This window comes from Lygodium microphyllum, chromosome 1 (genome assembly GCF_053477565.2).
Source record: "Lygodium microphyllum isolate KBCC chromosome 1, Lygodium_microphyllum_v1.1.10, whole genome shotgun sequence".
Classification (NCBI taxonomy): domain Eukaryota; kingdom Viridiplantae; phylum Streptophyta; class Polypodiopsida; order Schizaeales; family Lygodiaceae; genus Lygodium; species Lygodium microphyllum.
The window spans coordinates 100,106,800-100,126,257 of NC_141135.1; the positions used below are offsets into that span (position 1 = coordinate 100,106,800).

Below are 19,458 nucleotides of genomic sequence, written 5' to 3' on the forward strand. Positions count from 1 at the left end.
ACCTCACAGGTTCAACTTTCATCAACCACCCTTCAGAATCAGTTCACACAAATCACCTGCACGCGCCTTATATCTAGTCTCATATTTTCAGACCATTAAATCTGGGTTTCCTTTTGATATGTTAAATTTGTAACGATCCTGTTCAATCTGTTTGGAGGTTCAGCTACTTCCATTATCAAGCTGCCGTTACTGACTTGCGACCAACATGTATTACAGTACTCGCTAGCATGAAATTGCAGCAGTAAAAGGCTACCACAGCTGACATATAATGTACATGAAAAACCATCCTCATAAGTTTACACCAGAATGCCAATTATCTCTTGCAAAGACTATTTATGATAGCCATATTCACGGATTTCAATCCTGTACAAGAACATCACATATGGACCAATATATCTCAAAGAAGCTTAGGAATATAAAGGACTTGTTGCCTTATCAGTTATGCCAGCCTTTAACTAGGTCTCCCAGCAAGCTTTTTCAAATGCTGATATGCACGCTGTTTGATCCACTGGCGGTCATAAGGAAGATAAGCCTGAATTGAATGATCGAATCTGAGATCATAGCACCCAAAAGAAGAAAGTCACTATCAGTGCAAAGCGGCATGATGTACCATAAATTTCAAGAAACGCTATCACACTCAAGCTTCAAAGCATGAAGAAAAAACACCAAAGTTGCAAGTGAACATACACAAGAGCACTCATGTCCACTTGTCCATCAATAAATTTGTATAGATCCGTGATATCATAACTAATGTTCCGAAGATTCGGGTTGAGATCTTTCAACTTCTTTTCAAACAAACCACAGATACCTGTGAGCACAAAAGAAGCAAACGCTTTTATTGGTATTAGTACTGAGTACTAGATAAGCAACATGCAATATCAAAAGGCACATCTTCCAAACATCCCTCTACTGTCAACATCTGAAAATACCAGGTAAAACAATCAGAACTGATTGATATATCACAGTGGTATCAAACTTTACCATCCATGGCCTGGGCAATGGTGTCGAAGTCCATAAATGTGCGAGTTGCTCTGCTTGGATTGGGTTGAATCAATATAATTGTGTGCTTATTTGCCTGAAGCAAAAGTAGCATGCCAATGTACAAGATCAGAAAGCAAACATGTTTTTCGGCAATCAGATAATTATAGCAAAGCAGCTAAACAATCAAAGAAACAAGAAACACGCAAGTAATGAAGTTCAGTATCAATATCGATCTCCTTACAGACAACATACATGCTCAATCTAAAAAACAAATGGCTTTAACATTTCTAACCACTACATGTATATATCAGCATGACATACAATTCCATGCATTCAGTGACAAAACCTGCAGTGGTAATACAAGTGTAACCATCACTAACCCACCTACCTAAACAAGTCAGCCTGTATAGCAGATTCTAGAAGAAGTATTTGTGAGAGTGCACATCAAAAGAGGAACATGAACACAGAGAGAAAGGAGAAAAGAGACACAGCAGGAATGGAAGAGAAATTCGTGCTGAATCTGAAACAAATGCTATATACAATGTCACGAGGACGTGAAAATTTGATGCTTTGCTTATGTTTAATTGACACTTGATTAAAGGATTAATCAAATGTGCAATTAAAAGATGCACATGTGAGGTGCAAGCTACTTTTTCACAGTTGAAGGCCGAAGGACCCCTGTGAAAACGATGGGTGTCAAAGGCAAAAGTGGTAACAAGTTACACTTGTCAGATTCTAGGTGAATTTTGGTGTCGCTTTGCCCCTATGACCATTAATAGGCCATTAAGTATCAGGGGTGACACTAGGGACTAGGCATTAACTAATAGATTAATGCTTGTCCAAGGGCCAATTAATGCATGGGACCACTTTGGGCTACAAATGGCCTAGCCAATTAATTTTTGGATGGCAAGGTCAATTTTCCGGGCATGGATTAAGGGCTGAATTACTGGAAATTGCTGAAAATGGATTAAGAAAGCTGCCACTTGGCAAAACTTTCCCATGCAAGTGGAGGAAAGGCTAAATAGGGCTGAAGGAAGAGGGAAATCTCGTTTTTTCATTTTGGAGCTATTGGAAAGAGGTGTTGGACTGTTGCTGCCAGCTTTTGGGGCCATTTCCCAGCCATTGGAGACCATTTTGGTGATGGAGATTGCATATTCTTGACCTTGGGAAGCTGGCAATTGCTGCTGATGCACTTTCTCTAGAAGATCACAATCTCCGATGCTCCTATTGTTGTTGGTGCATCCATTTGGGGCTGGTACAACAGGGAAGCAGCTGATTTTGATCAGTTCTTCGCGACAAATCTCAAAATTCTCTCTCTTTACAGCATTCTCTCATCTCCTTCAGCCTATGCTCAGCCATTCTCAGCAATTCTCAAACACAGCTGATTTTGATCAGTTCTTCGCAACAAATCTCAAAATTCTCTCTCTTTACAAAATTCTCTCATCTCCTTCAGCCTAGGCTCAGCCACTCTCAACAATTCTCAGCCATTTGGAGGAGATTTCGACCATTTTTTGTGGGCTGATCTGTAATTTCTGCAATAAACCCTGATTTACAACCAAAATTAGGGTTTAGCAGCCACCTTGGGATCCGTGCCAAAGATTGAAAGTTCAAGAGACTGAAATCAACAACTGATAATTGAAGATTATCAAGGGATTTCAAGAGCCGGCCCATCCCAAATTGATTTGGGGCAGCATTTGGCCAGCCAAGGGATCAAATTGGAAAAGAAGTCATGGGTGAATCAAGGGGCAAATGACCCAAAAGGCTTGCTGGTCATTTATGACAACAAGAGCAATTGGTTAGCAGGAGGAGATTGAAAAATCTCGAGTTGTACTCCTTCCAATTGAATGAAAGCTAAAGAAATACTGCAAGGGGCGCCAATTTTGGGGGCCAACAGGGTGTCTACTGTCCAAGAATGTTATGGTAAAGTGTGTATTTCATTTTATGTGAATTTATTTATTGTTGTAATTAAGTGCTTAATCAAGTTAAACCACCCTATCCGAGAAGGAAAGCTGGTTTCATGGTTCCATTGCCGAGATACATCAAATCTCTTGATGATGCCTCTCATGATGCACACTCACATGGGGAAGAAGGAAATGCAATGCCTGATCTTGGACAAGGCACGAATCATGGACAACATGCTGAAAATGTGGCTGAAGGCCAAGATGTTGGACCCTCAATGAGAATGATGATCAACAAGGGGAAATGAAATTCGATGATGCATTCAAGAATCGGATGAGGACAACGGCCAATATCTTTGCTAAATTGGCAAAAGATCCTCAGTTTACTCGGTTTTTGAACACTCCTACGAAGGACAACAAGGGCAAGAAGAGAAAATCCTCTTCTAGAACTTCGGGACAGCAAGATGCACCAAAGAACAAGCCAAAGCCTTCTCAAGATGCTCCTAAAGATGCTCATGGTGAAAAGCAGTTGGTGCCAGTTGGGCAAGAAATGCAAATGCAAGTTCATGATGTAAATGCTAATCCTATGGTTTTTGGACAACAAGGTTTGCATGAGAATTTGGGGCAGCCAGCTTACCTTGGTGGTAGCACAATTTTTCATTCTATGGTGGGTGAGCGACTGAAAGTGGGAATGTATGGCACACCTCCCCATAATTTTCAGCAACCAATGCATGGCTTGCATAACCCAATGCACTCGAGTATGGCTCATGGAATGCATAATCCGATGTATGGCGGCATCGGTATGATACCTGGTGTGCAAAATCACGCATATAGGCAAGCATCAGTACCCCGTCGTGCTTTTGGGGCTCAAGGAATAAGTGCTAGTCATACAAATGCTCCGTTTAATGCTCCCTATCATGGAAATACAGCAAATGCACCCTTTTTGCAGCAGCCCGTATATGACAATTTGACCCCCATAGGTCCAGCAAAGGACTATGATGAGGGAGGTAAAAGTGTGAAATTTGAACCGTTCAGGGGTACACAAGATAGGCTGAAAGCTTTGACTTTCATTCAGCAGTTTGATGCAGCCTGTTCCAGGGGAAACTTCACCGAATCCTCTAAGATTCGAAAGGCAACCACTTTCTTGAAGGGAAATGCATTGCAATGGTAGTCCACGCTCTTAATGCAAGGTAGAGCACCATCAACATGGGTACAATTCAAGCAAATGTTTGCATCGAATTGGTTGACTAGTACCTTTGAGGTGGACATCATGACAGCTTGAAACAAGCTTGATGCAAAGGAATGCAAGAATTTAGAGCAATACAATAAGAAGTTTTGGGATGCATTGCTGCCCATCACTTCTTATCGGTCAGTTCCCCTTCATGAGCAAGTGGAGAAGTATGTATGTGGTTTGCCTAAAGGAATCAGGGATTTTTGCATTAAATCCACTGTTTCAAGCATGTCTCAGCTTATAGAAACTGCTACTACAACTGATACATTGCTGTGTGGAAAAGATGCCGGCTTTCAAGACCATGATGAGTCAAATGTCAAGGAAATGAAGGCTGAGGAAAATGGCAGATCTAAAAATCAAGCTGAAAAGAGGCAAAAACAGCAGCAAAGACCTTCGAAAAGTGTGGCAGAGCATAGAGAATTGAGGGCTGCTAATAAATGTTACATATGTGAACAGGAGGAACACATTGCCAGGAACTGTCCTAATCAACAAGAAGCTGATAACGATGATAGCACGTGAGAGAATCAGTGATGTATGGAATATCACACCGGGTTGCATGTGATGAAAGATCGGACATGCATTGTATGTTAGCAAGTGAAGCATGGTAGGCAAAAGATACCGCAGTTTATTGCAGCTTATGTAAGGATAAAGTATGCGTTTTAGAGAACTTAAGGAACGTAAAAGGGAGCAGCTGATCGCCATGGATGTGTTTTGTATTTTCCAAAGGGTAATAATATATTGCTGCGTTGTGAAAAGGCAAGGCTGACAAGATGAAAGGACAAAAGGGATTGTATCCAAAGTTCAAAATGAGGAACAATGGACCTTTCCAGGGATTAGAGAGGATCAGCGATGTGGAATATTGGCTGACATTGCCTCTACACTAGTGGATACACTATGCCTTCATGTGAGCTTGTTGAAGCCTTTTTATGGTGATGTGCCTAAGGATATATCTGCTGAAATTCAGTCCAATGTAGAGGAGCTAAATGAGATACTAATATCTGAGCAGATTTTGGCACATAAAAAGAAAAGGTCAAAGGTAAAGCTTCCATAAGCTATTTGGTGAAGTTTCACAATTGTTCACCAATGGATGCTAAATGGATGGAAGAGGATGACTTGGCAAATCATCCAGTTGTTGCAACTTTACCTTGATGCCTTTCAGTTAGAGCCGACTTTGGATCGGGCTCTTTCAGGTTCAGCAAGGCAAGGGTCCAAAGTACCCCCTGATACTCAAGGGGGAGGTAGCACTTCCACTCCTCCAGGAATGGACTACTCTCGTGTATAGTGGATCTCGGATGTATTCAATATGTGTCCAAGGTACTATGCTGATAGTATGTCGGCCATGAGGTCACTATTCAGTGTACTAGTCACTATGGTATATATGCACATGGGTATGGTTTTCACTACAGCTCTGAAACTGTACATTTGCATCAGGTTATAATCATGAGAGATTGATTATCGAGTGCTAGTTTTCAGTGTATGATCGTTAGTTTCAGTGGTATTCAGTTGGTTCTATGGACAGCAGCATGTGTATTGAATGTCATTGACAATTCAATCATGGTTTCGGCTCGATTTATGCTTTACTATGGTTGTGTAGTCAGCACTCTTGAGAAACAAGAGTTTGGGATGCATCCGATGAGTTTCTGGCAACAATTCTGGACTATTGTTGAGCTTTATGCTATGTTTATGCTGGCTGGAAATTTTCAGCAAATGGTGGGCATATGAGATAGTTAGCCAGCAGTGGCCAATGTTGTGTTGACTATGATGCCTTGTGAAAATTCCAGTGCAATATTGTTTGCTTTGACACATTACAATGCAATCAAGGACGATTGCAAGGATTTCAAGGGGGGGCGTCTGTCACGAGGACGTGAAAATTTGATGCTTTGCTTATGTTTAATTGACATTTGATTGAAGGATTAATCAAATGTGCAATTAAAAGATGCACATGTGTTGCACATGTGAGGTGCAAGCTACTTTTTCACAATTGAAGGCCAAAGGACCCTGTGAAAACAATGGGTGTCAAAGGCAAAAGTTGTAACAGGTTATACTTGTTAGATTCTAGGTGAATTTTGGTATCAATTTGCCCCTAGGACCATTAATTAGCCATTAAGTGTCAGTGTGGTGACACTAGGGACTAGGCATTAATTAATGGATTAATGCTTGTCCAAGGGTCAATTAATGCATGGGACCACTTTGGGTAGCAAATGGCCTAGCCAATTAATTTTTGGATGGGCAAGGTCAATTTTCCGGGCATGGATTAAGGGCTGAATTAATTTTCAGAATTAATTAATTCTGAAAATTAATTAAATGGCTGGAAATTGCTGAAAATAGATTAAGAAGCTGCCACTTGGCAAAACTTTCCCATGTAAGTGGGGGAAAGGCTAAATAGGGCTGAAGGGAGAGGAAAATCTCGTTTTTTCATTTTGGAGCTGTTGGAAAGAGGTGTTGGGCTGTTTACTAGCTTTTGGGGCCATTTCCCAGCCATTGGAGACCATTTTGGTGATGGAGATTGCATATTCTTAACCTTGGAAAGCTGGCAATTGCTGCTGATGCACTTTCTCTTGAAGATCACAGTCTCCGATGCTCCTATTGTTGTTGGTGCATCCGTTTGGGGCTGGTACAGCAGGGCAGCAGCAGCTGATATGATCAGTTCTTCGCGACAAATCTCAAAATTTTCTCACTTTACAACATTCTCTCATCTCCTTCAACCTATGCTCAACCATTCTCAGCAATTCTCAGCCCATTTGGAGGAGATTTCAACCATTTTTGGTGGGCTAATCTGTAATTTCTGCAATAAACCCTAATTTACAGCTGAAATTAGAGTTTAGCAACCACCTTAGGATCCATCCCAGAGATTAAAGGCTCAAGGGACTAAAATCAACAGCTGATAATTGAAGATTATCAAGAGATTTCAAGAGCCAGCCCATCCCAAATTGATTTGGGGCAGCATTTGGCCAGCCAAGGGTCAAATTGGAGAAGAAATCCTGGGTGAATCAAGGGGCAAATGACCCAAAAGGCTCGCTGGTCATTTATGACAGCAAGAGCAATTGGTTAGCGAGAGGAGATTGAAGAATCTCGAGTTGTACTCCTTCCAATTGGATGAAAGCTAAAGAAATACCGCAACGGGCGCCAATTTTGAGGCCAACAAGATGTCTACTGTCCAAGAATGTTATGGTAAAGTGTGTATTTCATTTTATGTGCATTTATTTATTGCTGTAATTAAGTGCTTAATCAAGTTAAACCACCCTATCCGAGAAGGAAGGCTAGTTTCATACAATGATGGACTGATCAATCCCTGCACACAGCCTAAAGCGTCAGTGAGAGCACCGGATCAGGCTGAAGATGATGGCAGCACCAAACACAAAGACTGAGATGAATGTCGGAGTGTGCTACCACAAAGAACACTACTGATCTGCCCACCAAGCTGAGGTCATCTATAAATAGCCAAAAAAGGCTGAAACTGGCCGGCCAGCTAAAGAGGAGGGCAATAAATGGAGTTGGCCTGCCAAATATGGCCGACCAGCCAAACTAGAGCCAAAAAATGCTGCCAGCCCACTAATGAATATGTTGGCAGATTAGTCAGCTCATGAGTGAGCTTGGGCATGTCTATTTGTGGGCTAGGCACTGTAGCCTATTTTAGGTATATTTTCTTGTCATCATTTTGAATATTTATGCCATCTATGGCTGGCTGACTGCATACTAATGCTGGCCAACCTGTTTATTTCTTGGCATTATTTTATGACTATATATTGTGCTCCCTCCTCAATATGCATTATCATCATCACCCACTTCTAACATAGTATGCATTATCATCATCACCCACTTTTGTTTTCTGCTGTGGGCTGCTGATCAACCTCCTCCTGCCTGCTACAGCCCAAGCAACCTATCCCTGCTGCAAATCGGCCTGATTTTCTGCCCTTGAAGCCTGGCTTTTTTATTTTCTGCATTCATATAATGCTGACAACTGCATTTAATTCCTTACCTATCTGCATTTTGATCCGTAGCTGCTGCATTTTTTGCATTTAATGCTTCTACAAGCTGGGTGACTGGTTTTTCAGTCTTCTGACAGTATTTTCTAACTGTTTTCACCCTGATTATCTCAGATTTTGAGATCATTTTCTAGTCAACTCCTCTTACCACCGCATGTGAACTCATCATCAGCATAGTTTGTGTTGTGCTTGGCTGTACTCTCTCTCTATTCTTAATCTTCTCTTCCTGTCCTCTCCAGATGGCTCATCCATTCTGTTCTACCGATGACAAACTTGACAGATCTGATTACTTAAACATGGAGTGCCATTATCAAAGTATGGTTTGTGCAGAAGCAATTGTGGTATGTAGTTTCTGGAGCTAATGAGCATCCTCAACCTCCCACTCCTCATCTTGATGATTGGGACCAAGGAAACCACGAGGGAGTTGTGCTTACATTGAGGAGAAGCTTTAGATATTGTACAAGGCTCCCTCGACAATAGATGCGTTTACCCTCTATGGATAGCTATCACGGGGATATGAAATTTTAAGATGCTTTAATCTTGCTGATAACATTTGATTATCAAATGTGCAAGGCTGTTTAGCACAGGTGATGCACATGGCAATTGTTTGATGATAACAGGCCAAGGACCCCAAGACATCAATTTGTGCCAAAGGCAAAAGTTATAGTAAGTTATGCTTGACAAGTACTAGGTGGTGCCCGACGTCAAATTTTGGCATAGACCAATTTATTGGCCACTAATATCGATGGTGACATTAGAGACTAGGATTAATTAATGCCGGTCTAAGGGCTAATAACTACTCAAGGATACTTAGAAGACAAATTGGCCTAGCCAATTTAATTATTGGCTGGTGGAATCAATATTTTGAGCACTAAAATAATTATTAAATTAATTTTGAGTACCAAGGACTTGAATTTCAGCAACTGAAATTGAGAAATTTCAAGGAGATTCAAGAGGCCAGCCAACCAATATCAGATTTGGGACTGAATTTGTATTTCAAGGAGCAAGGTGAAGACGAATCCCCACGCAAACTAAGGGGAAAATTGGTTTGTGGAGGCTTACTAGTCAATTTTGACAGCAAGAGGTACTTGGATTAGCAAAGGAGATGAAAGGATCTTAGTTATACTCCTTCCATTTGCAATATAAGATAAAGAAATACCGCAAGGGGCGCCAATTTTAGGACCAGCAGAGTATCCAATGTCCAAGATTAAAGTGGTAAAACGTGCATTTTCAATTTATGTGAATTTTATTATTGTTGTAATTAGTACTTAATCAGGTTATTTACTACCCTATTCCAAGAGAAAGGCTAGTTTTAATAGCTCTAGTAGATGAAGTTTGAGCCTATGGATACTATCCAATCATTCTTATTTAGTGTTACACAAGTACACGATTAGCTTCAATATATGCAGTTCATGCTTCCAAAGGCTCATCTTGTTGGGACTATGCTTTACAAGCTCTCATTGGAGTTGAGAGTGACGTCCACCGGAGACTAATCCCCAAGTGTTGTGACCACCAGTCAGAGTATTAAAGTGCAGAAAAACACCAAACGTTGATTACCAGAGTGTTAGGGAAATGAGGCAACTGCAGAGGATGATGCCTGATGATGAGGGTGGTAGCAAAAAGCTGCAAACGCAGTAGTAGAAGGGCTGCCTGGAGGAGGAGGATCGCCAACTGCCGCCAAATAGAGTGAAGGCCAAACGCAAGTAGCAAAAGGTCACCAAAAGGGATAGATCACTACCAACAACCGCCTAGTGGAGGAGTGTCCAAACGCAAGCTCGAGGAGGTAGACTGTGGAAGGGTGCCAGACAATTGGCAACAGCCAGGGAGAGAGATGCTAGGCACTGTAAGGGCTGATGGACGAGTGGTAGCAGTCGCGAAGAAGGATAGACTGCCATGCAAGTGATGGTTGATGGCTGAAATTTGCACTAAAAGAATGAGGGTGAATGGTGGGCAACCTATCTAGATGTTGAAGGGTGCCCCAAAAAAGTAGGATTTTCGGGAACCACTGAAACTCTCTCAAACCGTGCATCAAATTTGTGTTTTTCATTAATTAAGCATATTTTAGGGTTGTTTAAAATGCTAATCAACTATAAAGCGTGTTTTAGCTTAACATCCCATAGGACCCATCCTTTGGGCTTAGGATACCTATGATGGCACCTAATGTATAGGTGCTTGTTCTCCCTTCTCAACCCAAAGAAGATGAGTTAGATGGATCTAATTAATCCCTTTGATTCTACAAAGTGGAGGTTTTTCCTGACACATTTGATCTTTGGACTTTTGTTACTATCCGTATGGCCCATGGAGGATCCCACAATTAGTTCATCTATGGATCGTGCAACTCTTTGGAATAGGCTCAACTCTCGAGCCCTGTCCTTTCTATTTATGAGCCTACAGGATTCTGTCCTTGTTTATGCATGCAAGTTAAAGATAGCGGCAAAAGTGTGGACAAATCTTTCTTCCCTCTACCATTAGAAGACTTTTGCCCACCATATCACCTTGAAGCAGCTTCGCATACTCTTGGTTGATGAGTCTTCTTCTATGAAGGACTACATCAACAAAATGGACGATATGAGGAATGAGCTTGCATCCCTTAGAGAAATGATATCTTCAAAGGATATACCAATGCTTTCTCTTTTCCAGCTGCCATCCTAAGGATACTTTGATAGTAGCACCATTTTTCATGCTATAGTAGGTTAGGGACTGCATACGAGGATGTATGGTACAACTCCTAATGGTATGTAGTAACCCATGCATGATATGCAAGGCCCAATGTATTCAAGTATGGCTAGTAATATGCATTACCCCATGTATGGCAACATTGGCATGACGCATGGGGTATAAACTGGTATATACAGTAATGCATCTACACCCCTTGGTGCTTATGGGGCTGAAGGAATGAGAGTTGATTATGCTAATGCTTCATATGGTGCTAGTCATGATGCAAATGTAGCAAATGCTCTCTTTTTGGGACAGCCTGTGTATGATAACTAGACTCCCAAATGGGTAACAAATGAGTATGATAAGGGTGGAAATGCAATGAAGTATGAGGCCTTTAATGGGACACAAGATAGGCTGAAAGCTTTGACTTTTATTTAGCAGTTTGATGCAACCTATTCCGGAGACAACTTCAACAAATCCTCAAAGATTCAAAAGGCAATTACTTTGTTGAAGGGGAATGCATTGTTGTGGCGGTTCATACTAATATGGTTACTTGGCTCTAGCTATCATGAGAACATGTATTTTTGAAACCTCACTTAACTGTGGATTAATTCTTAATTGCATGGTTAAGTAAATGTTGCACATGTGAGGTGTAATTGAGGTTAGAGTAAATTTACAAGCTCCAGACCCGAGAAAATCACAGAATGTCAAAGGCAAAAGTTGCTACAAGTTAGGGAGCACATGTATTTGGTCGTATTTGTTGCCAATTGTTGGCCTAGGTCATCCATTTGGCCATAAGTATCAGTTTTGGTGACACCAGAGAAGTAGTGTTTAATGATACCTAATGCCAATCTGATGGTCAAAGATGGTGCAAAGATACTTAGAAATGAAAGTTGCCTAGCCAATTTAATTATTGACCAGTCGAATTATTTTTCAAGGCACCAAAATAATTATTAGAATAATTTTCAGTATTTAAAGACTAAAAATTAATATTTAATTATAGATAATGCCAAAAAAACCATTTGGAAAGGTTGTCACTTGTCAAAAATACCCATGCAAGACTGAAAAACGTTTTTAGAGGCTGGGAAGATGCATTTTTAGTGTATTCAGTCTGCAAGAGAGAGGAAGAAGATGTTGTCGGTTTGATCTGCAGCCATTGGAGAACCTTCTGAAGCAACCAAGGGCAGGAGAAGACCAATTAACAACAGGTGACAACATCTACAAGCTATTGAGACAAGGTAACATCAATAAATGACTGATATTCTTCAGTTCTTTGCATCTACAAGTTATTGAGATAGGGCAACAGCAGTAAATAATTGATTTTCTTTAGTTCTTCGCAAAGATTTTCTCTCTCCTCAGCATTCTCTCTCATCTCCCAACCTTTCTATAGCCTTGCTCCAAAGATTACAACATTGAGATTACCAGAGGTTGAGAAATTTCAGATTTCTCTATTGTAAACCCTTATCTGCAAAGTAAAAATTAGGGTTTAGTAACAGCCTCGAGAAGTGTGCTAGAAATTGGAAGCTCCACGACTTGGATTCAACGAGGTTGAAGCTATTTTTAGTCAAACTCAAGTGTAGGAACCAGCAAATCAATGAATTTGGGGCATTTTCTATCTCCATCAAAGCAGGTGAAGGCCAATTTACTGCCCGAATCAAGGGGCAAATTAGATTGAAGACTTGCTGGTCATTTTGGACAAAAGGGGAGTAGAAATACCGAAAGGGATTAGAAGAATCCCATTGTATATCAACTTCTTCTTCAATTAAGTTAAATAAATACTCAAAGGGGTCCAGTTTTGGGGCCAACAAGGTATCCATTGTCCAAGATTGTAAGTTAATTTGCATTTCTCAGTTTTGTAATAAATATTACTACTATAACTAAGTTGTAAGTAGGGAATTACCACCCATCCATGGAAGAAAGACTGGTTTCACTAGCCCATGTACACGTGCATTAAATGGCTGGAGCTCCATATTCTAAATGGCCTAAGCCCTTGGTCACACATCCTTTACGAGTGTTATTTAGTCATGCACCTCTGAACCCCATACATATATATCATATAAGTCACACAGTCAACATCTCCTTAAAGTGCTTCCCCACAAATATCATATTACTCAATTAACAATATAATTTGCATGACAAGACCTTCTCCGAGAAAAGGCTATTCATGTTGCTTACCTCCCATGTGATTGATACAAAGTGCCGGAAGGCTCATCCTAATATCCGAAAATCCCTCACGTAGATGCATGCAATTGGCCTATCATAAGACCTCAAAGTGCTCACGGCCATATTGGGCATTGCCGTAAAAGGCGCCAACTTAGAGAATGTCCTCATTGCATGGGCCATAAGCTTATATAGCCCACCCTCTCATAAACCGATCCATGGAGGTTCACCAATGGCCTCATCCATCAATACACACATCTCAACTCATAAAGACAATTTTCGTGCCTAGTTGTACAACATAATAGATAGAAAGAAGGTTAAACCCCCAAATCTACAATGTATAGGGCCTCAAAAATTAGCCTATGGCCCTACTAGTCTTGTAATAGAGGAATAGTACCCACATCACAAATTGGCACAATCAACTTGTCACCAACTTGCATCCACTCTCTATGTGGAGTCATGTAGCTCCACTATCCACCAACCAAGGCTTCGGCACTAAAGATGCCACGGCCATCACATATATATCACAAAGGATAACAAACACAAACTTAATGGCCGAGGCTATGACTACATTAGATGCCTTTGTATCCGTCAAGGAACCCAAGTGGATATGCTTTCATCAATCCTCTACATGATTGCCCCACTTGCAATGCAAATGCTTCTTAGAAGATCCTTCACTTGTTCTCTTCCTTTTCTTTCTTACCCTTTCCATTCTCCTACCCCCCCCCCCCCCAACAACTAGAATCAATAGTAAAGGCCTTGGTGATTGAACAATTACCAACTAGATGTCTCACAATGCTAAACATCTTGCTCAAGTACTCATGGAACCAACTCGTATGTCAAACTCTCGTGTGCCCATGAAGTAAGCAAACTAGTATGAAAATCATCATACCATAGGGGAGGGAAGATGCGTAAGTAGCGTGACTACAAGATCCCTAGAATATGCCACATGCCATAGGAAGCCAAATCCAACTGAATCTACATCATCTTGTTGATGTTATCCCTCATAGAACAAGAATCAAGGGACATTTGTTGCAGTCGCATGTGAGCTCATGAGAGAAGGTGCAAACTTCATAGAGGTTCTAAAGCTTGGTTCACACCTATGCTACACTAGGCACCTCATTCATGTGAACAAACACACTATCAATATAGTTCAAGAATAAGGATGTCAAAGATTGGACATTGATTCAATCACAAAGATCCGCCTCCTAGTAGTTGAGATTGAACTTGGCCTTCAACTTCCAAAGTGAATAGTTAGAACCCTCCAACTTCGGCACATTTGAGCAAGGCTATGACCTCAAAACCACCATAATGGGTCAATGAGAAGAGGCAGCTTTTTAAAAAAAGTAAATCATCAAACATATCCATGCTGAAGAAACTCAAAGATATACCTCAATGTTGCACAAACACAAAACATTGTGAGATGGAAGACAGCTATACACCAAACACAAGCTCCAGGCCATACAAATGCCTGGTCCACCACAAAATGCAAGGTCTATTGCTGCTATCATTGAAGAAAAACAGCAGCCAGAACTCCAAAAAGTAAAAAATCAGGTTCCATCACCCCAAATAACCATCAAAAGCGAGGCTCCCAAGGTTGGATGATGTCCATTAGTCAGTTCACAGTGAAATGCAAAGTGTGCCCACCTGCAGAAAGCTGAGGAACTGCCAAAAGCATCAGAAAAGGAGCTGCCCAAGCCATGTGCAGAACCAGCAGGTCAAATACAAGGCTAGGGGGGTGCCACCAAGCTGAGATGAGGGTATGGCAGTCCAAAATGCAGGCTGCCAAAGGTGTCACAGCTATGTGAAAGGAAAGAGAGGGCCAAGAAGTGAATGCTACAGCAAATGCAAGTCCACCAAACCAAAACACAAGGCTGGCCCATGCACACCGCTGAGGGGGGGTGGGGGGTTGGTGTGGTGGTGTGGGTCGGTGGGAGGAGAGGGAGGGGATTGGAAACAGTGTCAAGCAAGCTGTCTCATGAGGCTCGAGGTCATGATACCATGTGAGGGAGGAAACACCAAGTAAAAGAGGATGAATGTGAGGGAAAAACTCAAGGCAAGAATGAAGATGATGAGAAACTCAGCTGAATGATGAAGAAAGAGCTGATCCAATGCTCAGTCCTTGCATGTGCTGCAGATACAGCTGCAACGAGGGTGCTCATAGAGAGAAGGCATGACACAAAAGAAGTCCGTGACTAAAGTGATGTCAGCCAACTAACAACCGAAACCTCTGTATAGGCAAAAATCTTTAGGACGACATCCTAGGCCAAAAACATGGACAGAGCCAAAAGATGGGGACAACAAACAAAAGAACAAAAATGACCAAAATGATTCAACATGGATGTTGGCTCATGGACAGAGCTCCTAATGCGCCTCACTAACACAAATTAGGACTTACGACCAAGAGATGACCACAACCACTAACAAAGAGAACCCTCTCAGGACTCACTGAATCCAAGAAAAAATGCATCAAGGAGATAATCCTCCAAAGGAACTTCTCCAAAGATTGATAATGATTTGGAACTTCTTATAGGACCATCAACTTTTTTGCTTGGTGGAAACTTGAAAATTATATTTTAAAAAGGTGAAGAAAACAGGTAACATAGCTTTTTGAAATATTCCTGCATGCCTAGGCCATATATTGACCAAATAACAAATGAAGCCCGTATATAGGCCAAAAAACTTTAGGACAGCACCCTAGGCCGAAAACATGAATGGAACCCAAAAATAGGGACAACAAACAAAAGACCAAAAATAACCAAAATGACTAAACATGGATGTTCGCTCGTGGACATAGCTCCTAATGTCCCTCGCTTACTTGGTTTAGGGCTTACAACCAAGAGATAACCACCACCACAAACAAAGCGAACCCTCTCAAAAAGAATCATTGAATCCAGAAAAATGCATCAAGGAGACGATCCTTCAAAGAACCTTGTCCAAAAATTGCTAATAATTTGAAACTTCTTATAGGACTAGTGACTTTTTTTTGGAGTAAACTTGAAATTTATATTTTAAAAAAGGAGGAAAAAAGGGGGTAGCATAGCTTTTTGCAACAGCCGTGCATGCCTCTAATTAAGCTATCAGTGATGGATGTTGTGAGTGATTGCAATACTCCTACATGCCTCTAATTCAATTACGTGAATCTATTGGAAAATCCTCTAGTAATCTAGAGTTTGCCATTGCACTCATCCCAATGATGCTCACTTTGTGCAGTCCTGGCTTAAAAAGACCAAAGCTATACAAAATTATAATCAGTTGCTTCTCACCCATAAAGATAGGAAGATAGCACTTGTTGTAGAACATAATGGAAGTTTTCTTCTAGTTGTCAGCCATGTATACAAGCAATGAAAACGTCTCTTTTAGTTGTCAGCCATGTATAAATTTCACAAGCAATGAAAACATCTCTTTTAGTACTTGAAAAAGAAAGGGGGGGTGGGGGGGTTAATGAAAATGTGCCTAGAAAACCCAAAGCTCCTCTCAATTGAACCAATCTAAAACAAGGCTTATTAAAGCCAACATGAGAGGATTAGTTAGGCGTGATTCTTCACATTTTTTATTTCAATGTTTCTAGTACATTAATTCTTTCTATATGTCTAAAATTACCAAGCTTTAAGTAATAATATCAAGGAACTAATTTATATTCCCATGATTGATGATGTCATGGATCAGGTTCAAGGAGCAGCAGTCAACATATTTGATTTGGAAAATGGGTATTATCGTGTTCCAACTGCTCCTCACAATATCTATCAGAAAAAATTCAGACCTACTTTCGAGTTATACAAGAATTTAGCGATGCCTTGCAGTCTCGCAACTGATCTGGCCACCCTCGATCAAATGATAAAAAATTACTCCAGCAATCTCACGACTTTCTTTGATGGTGTTATTTTTTATTCCAAGACAAAGGAAGAGCATCAAGAACATTCTCCACAACTGAGGAATCATCGACTGCTCATCCATAAAAAGAACAAGAAAATGTCCTGTGAAACTTTCATTATAAGAGGTGCATTTTTTCCGAGGCTCTTCATACTGAGAAGGTAAAACCTATGGCAGAGTGGCCCGATACATTATGTATGCCAATTTCTTGGTTTATTGTTCATATTACAGGGAAAATTTCAAAAATGTTGCAAGGATTGCTGCTCCAGTACAAATGGCTGCTGCTGGAAGAAGACCAAGGGACCGGCCGCTTCCTTTGTCTACTATAAAATCACGGGCGTCATTGAGCAGCACAAGCTCTAACCAAACATTCATAGCTGTTTTGCCAGGAGACCAAGGGACCGGCTGCTCCCTCTCGGATCACATCCCCTTTGTCTATTATCAAATTACAAGCATGATTGATCAGCACAAGCGCTAAGAAAACAATCATACCATTGCAAATTCGCAATCCTGTTGAGCGAGGTCTTCTGTTTGATTAAAGCATCTAAAGCTTTGCCCGAGGCCTTCTTAAGCGGGTTTTGACGCACCCCTCCCTGCAAACGCAGACAGAAACGAGGCAGCAGCACAGAACTGCAGCGGAATGTTTAAACAAGGGAAAGAAAAGGACGACGGACACAAAGATCACATAAATCAAAACACGAGTTAAAAGTTAGGACACATGCAATCCAATTAAGGGTGAGTTCAGACCTTTGAGCAAGGGGGCAAGATTTTGACGTGCATAGAAGAGATTGGTCAAAGTAATGTCCATCGCACAGCATATGATTGTCCGGCCTATAGATGGCCAACAAACAAAACGTATGCAAGAGATTTATAAGATACACAAGATTTGAATGCGCTGTGAATGTCAAGCTCTTAACTTTGCCACACATACCAACTAACTTTTCATGATATCACGAGTAAATTCTTCGTCCACACATTTTGTTAGCATTGCCATTTATATGCTTATACAATGGTGCAATGAGGCAACCTTGTGTATGCCCTACCATGGTGCTCCTCATTCTCTTTGGAAGGCGTGTTACAATATGAATGTCCAATCTAGATATCCTTCATCGATCTCCCGCCATGGCTTGATGAGGAAGCGGCTACAATTGCAAGCACCTTGGGTCATGTGCTTTATGCCCCCTCTGTGGCAACTTCATGGGGTCTTCTCAAGAATGAGAGAAGGTATGTATCCTATGGGATAGGCATATTGAACTGCTTGAATGTATCCAAATCCAAGACCCTAATGGCTTTGAAGTGCTACTTCAGGTTAGATTCTCTCCCTTACTAGTTTGCTGCTATCACTTGTAAGGGTAGTGGACATTTTGCAAAAGCGTGTCCCAATAGGCAAGGTGAAGCTACTACACAACAGAATGAGGGAGTTGGCGAAGGGGGTGAGAGCACTCTACATCCTAGTCCAATACACAATGCAGCTAAAACATTAGCTCCAAAACAGCCTGCCAGGAAGACTGATGCAGGTAAAGCCCCTATGGAGAATGCTGCAAAAGAAAATAAGCAAGATAAAGCTCAATAGGTTGATAAACATGAGCCTACTAAGCAAAGGCCCAACAACTTGGAGAGGAATAAAGAGAATTAGTATCCTAAGCCAAGCACCTCGAAGGAGAAAGGTCACAAGGGCAAGGCTTAAACTTCCCTCAAGAAATTGACCCGAACCCCGCTAGTGGACAATAACTTCTTTGCTCCTATTGATAATCATAAATTGTTGGATGAGCCCACATATAATGACAGGGTGAACACCACACCCAAGTTGAAGGTATGTTCATGGAATGTTAGGGGCATGGGCTCTGAATTGCACAAACAAATATGTTTTGATCTAATTAAAAGGCACAAGACTCAAGTGGTGGCACTCCAAGGAGGTAAGCTTGATGAAGAGGCTTACAAGCAGCTGAAGATCCCAGCCTATTCTATCTTCATAGACCCTTGCTATAGGGGTAAAGAAGGCTCAATGCTTTGTATCAAGGATGATCTTTTCCCGACACCTGTTTGGAAAGCGGGTAATGGTAGTTGCATTACTGTTGCTATCAAGATTGGGCCTGAGAGGCTAAATGTTGCCTCAGTATATGCATCCAACACTTCAGTTGTGCGGGCATGGTAGTGGGCTGCAATCAAGAACTTTGTTGCTGATCAAGTTTGCTTGCTTGCAGGGGACTGGAATATGGCAACTGATCCTAGGGACAGATCCCACGGGGGGAGGCAATATGATCATTGAAGAACGAGAAGCATGGAACAACCTTGTTCTCTTTTGTGACCTCAAGGATCTAGCAAAGATGCATGAGGGGAGCAATTTCTTCACATGGAACAACAAGCATGTTGGTCCTACCTGGAGGGCAACGCGCCTAGATTGTGTCTATGCTACACAAGGTGGTTGGTGGATTGGGGATAGGCTGTCATTCAAAGGACTACATGATATCATTGCTTTTGATCATGTGCCGATTCTGATAACCCTGAGGATGATTACCTCAACAAGCAGGCAGGGAGGCCCTCCTTTGTTCAAGATGAATACCTTGTTTCTTGAAGATCGGTACTACTGTAATGAAGTCAAGCAAGTTTGGATGAGAGCTTGGGATCCTAATATCACTCTAGACTTCAGGTGGTTGAAATGCCTAAAGGT

The 19,458-nt window shown here is 41.3% G+C and overlaps 1 protein-coding gene across 1 annotated transcript; it reads right to left on the reverse strand.

The window, feature by feature from the left end:
* Positions 1–313: 313 nt before the first annotated feature.
* ER (enhancer of rudimentary protein) lies at positions 314–17,492 on the reverse strand. Its single transcript, XM_087679751.1, has 4 exons — positions 17,280–17,492; positions 982–1,075; positions 688–808; positions 314–551 (listed from the first exon to the last, which is right to left on the reverse strand). The coding sequence occupies exons 1-4, from the start codon at positions 17,280–17,282 to the stop codon at positions 452–454; spliced, it is 318 nt and encodes a 105-aa protein (XP_087535877.1). The 5' UTR covers positions 17,283–17,492; the 3' UTR covers positions 314–451.
* Between the last annotated feature and the right edge of the window lie 1,966 nt (positions 17,493–19,458).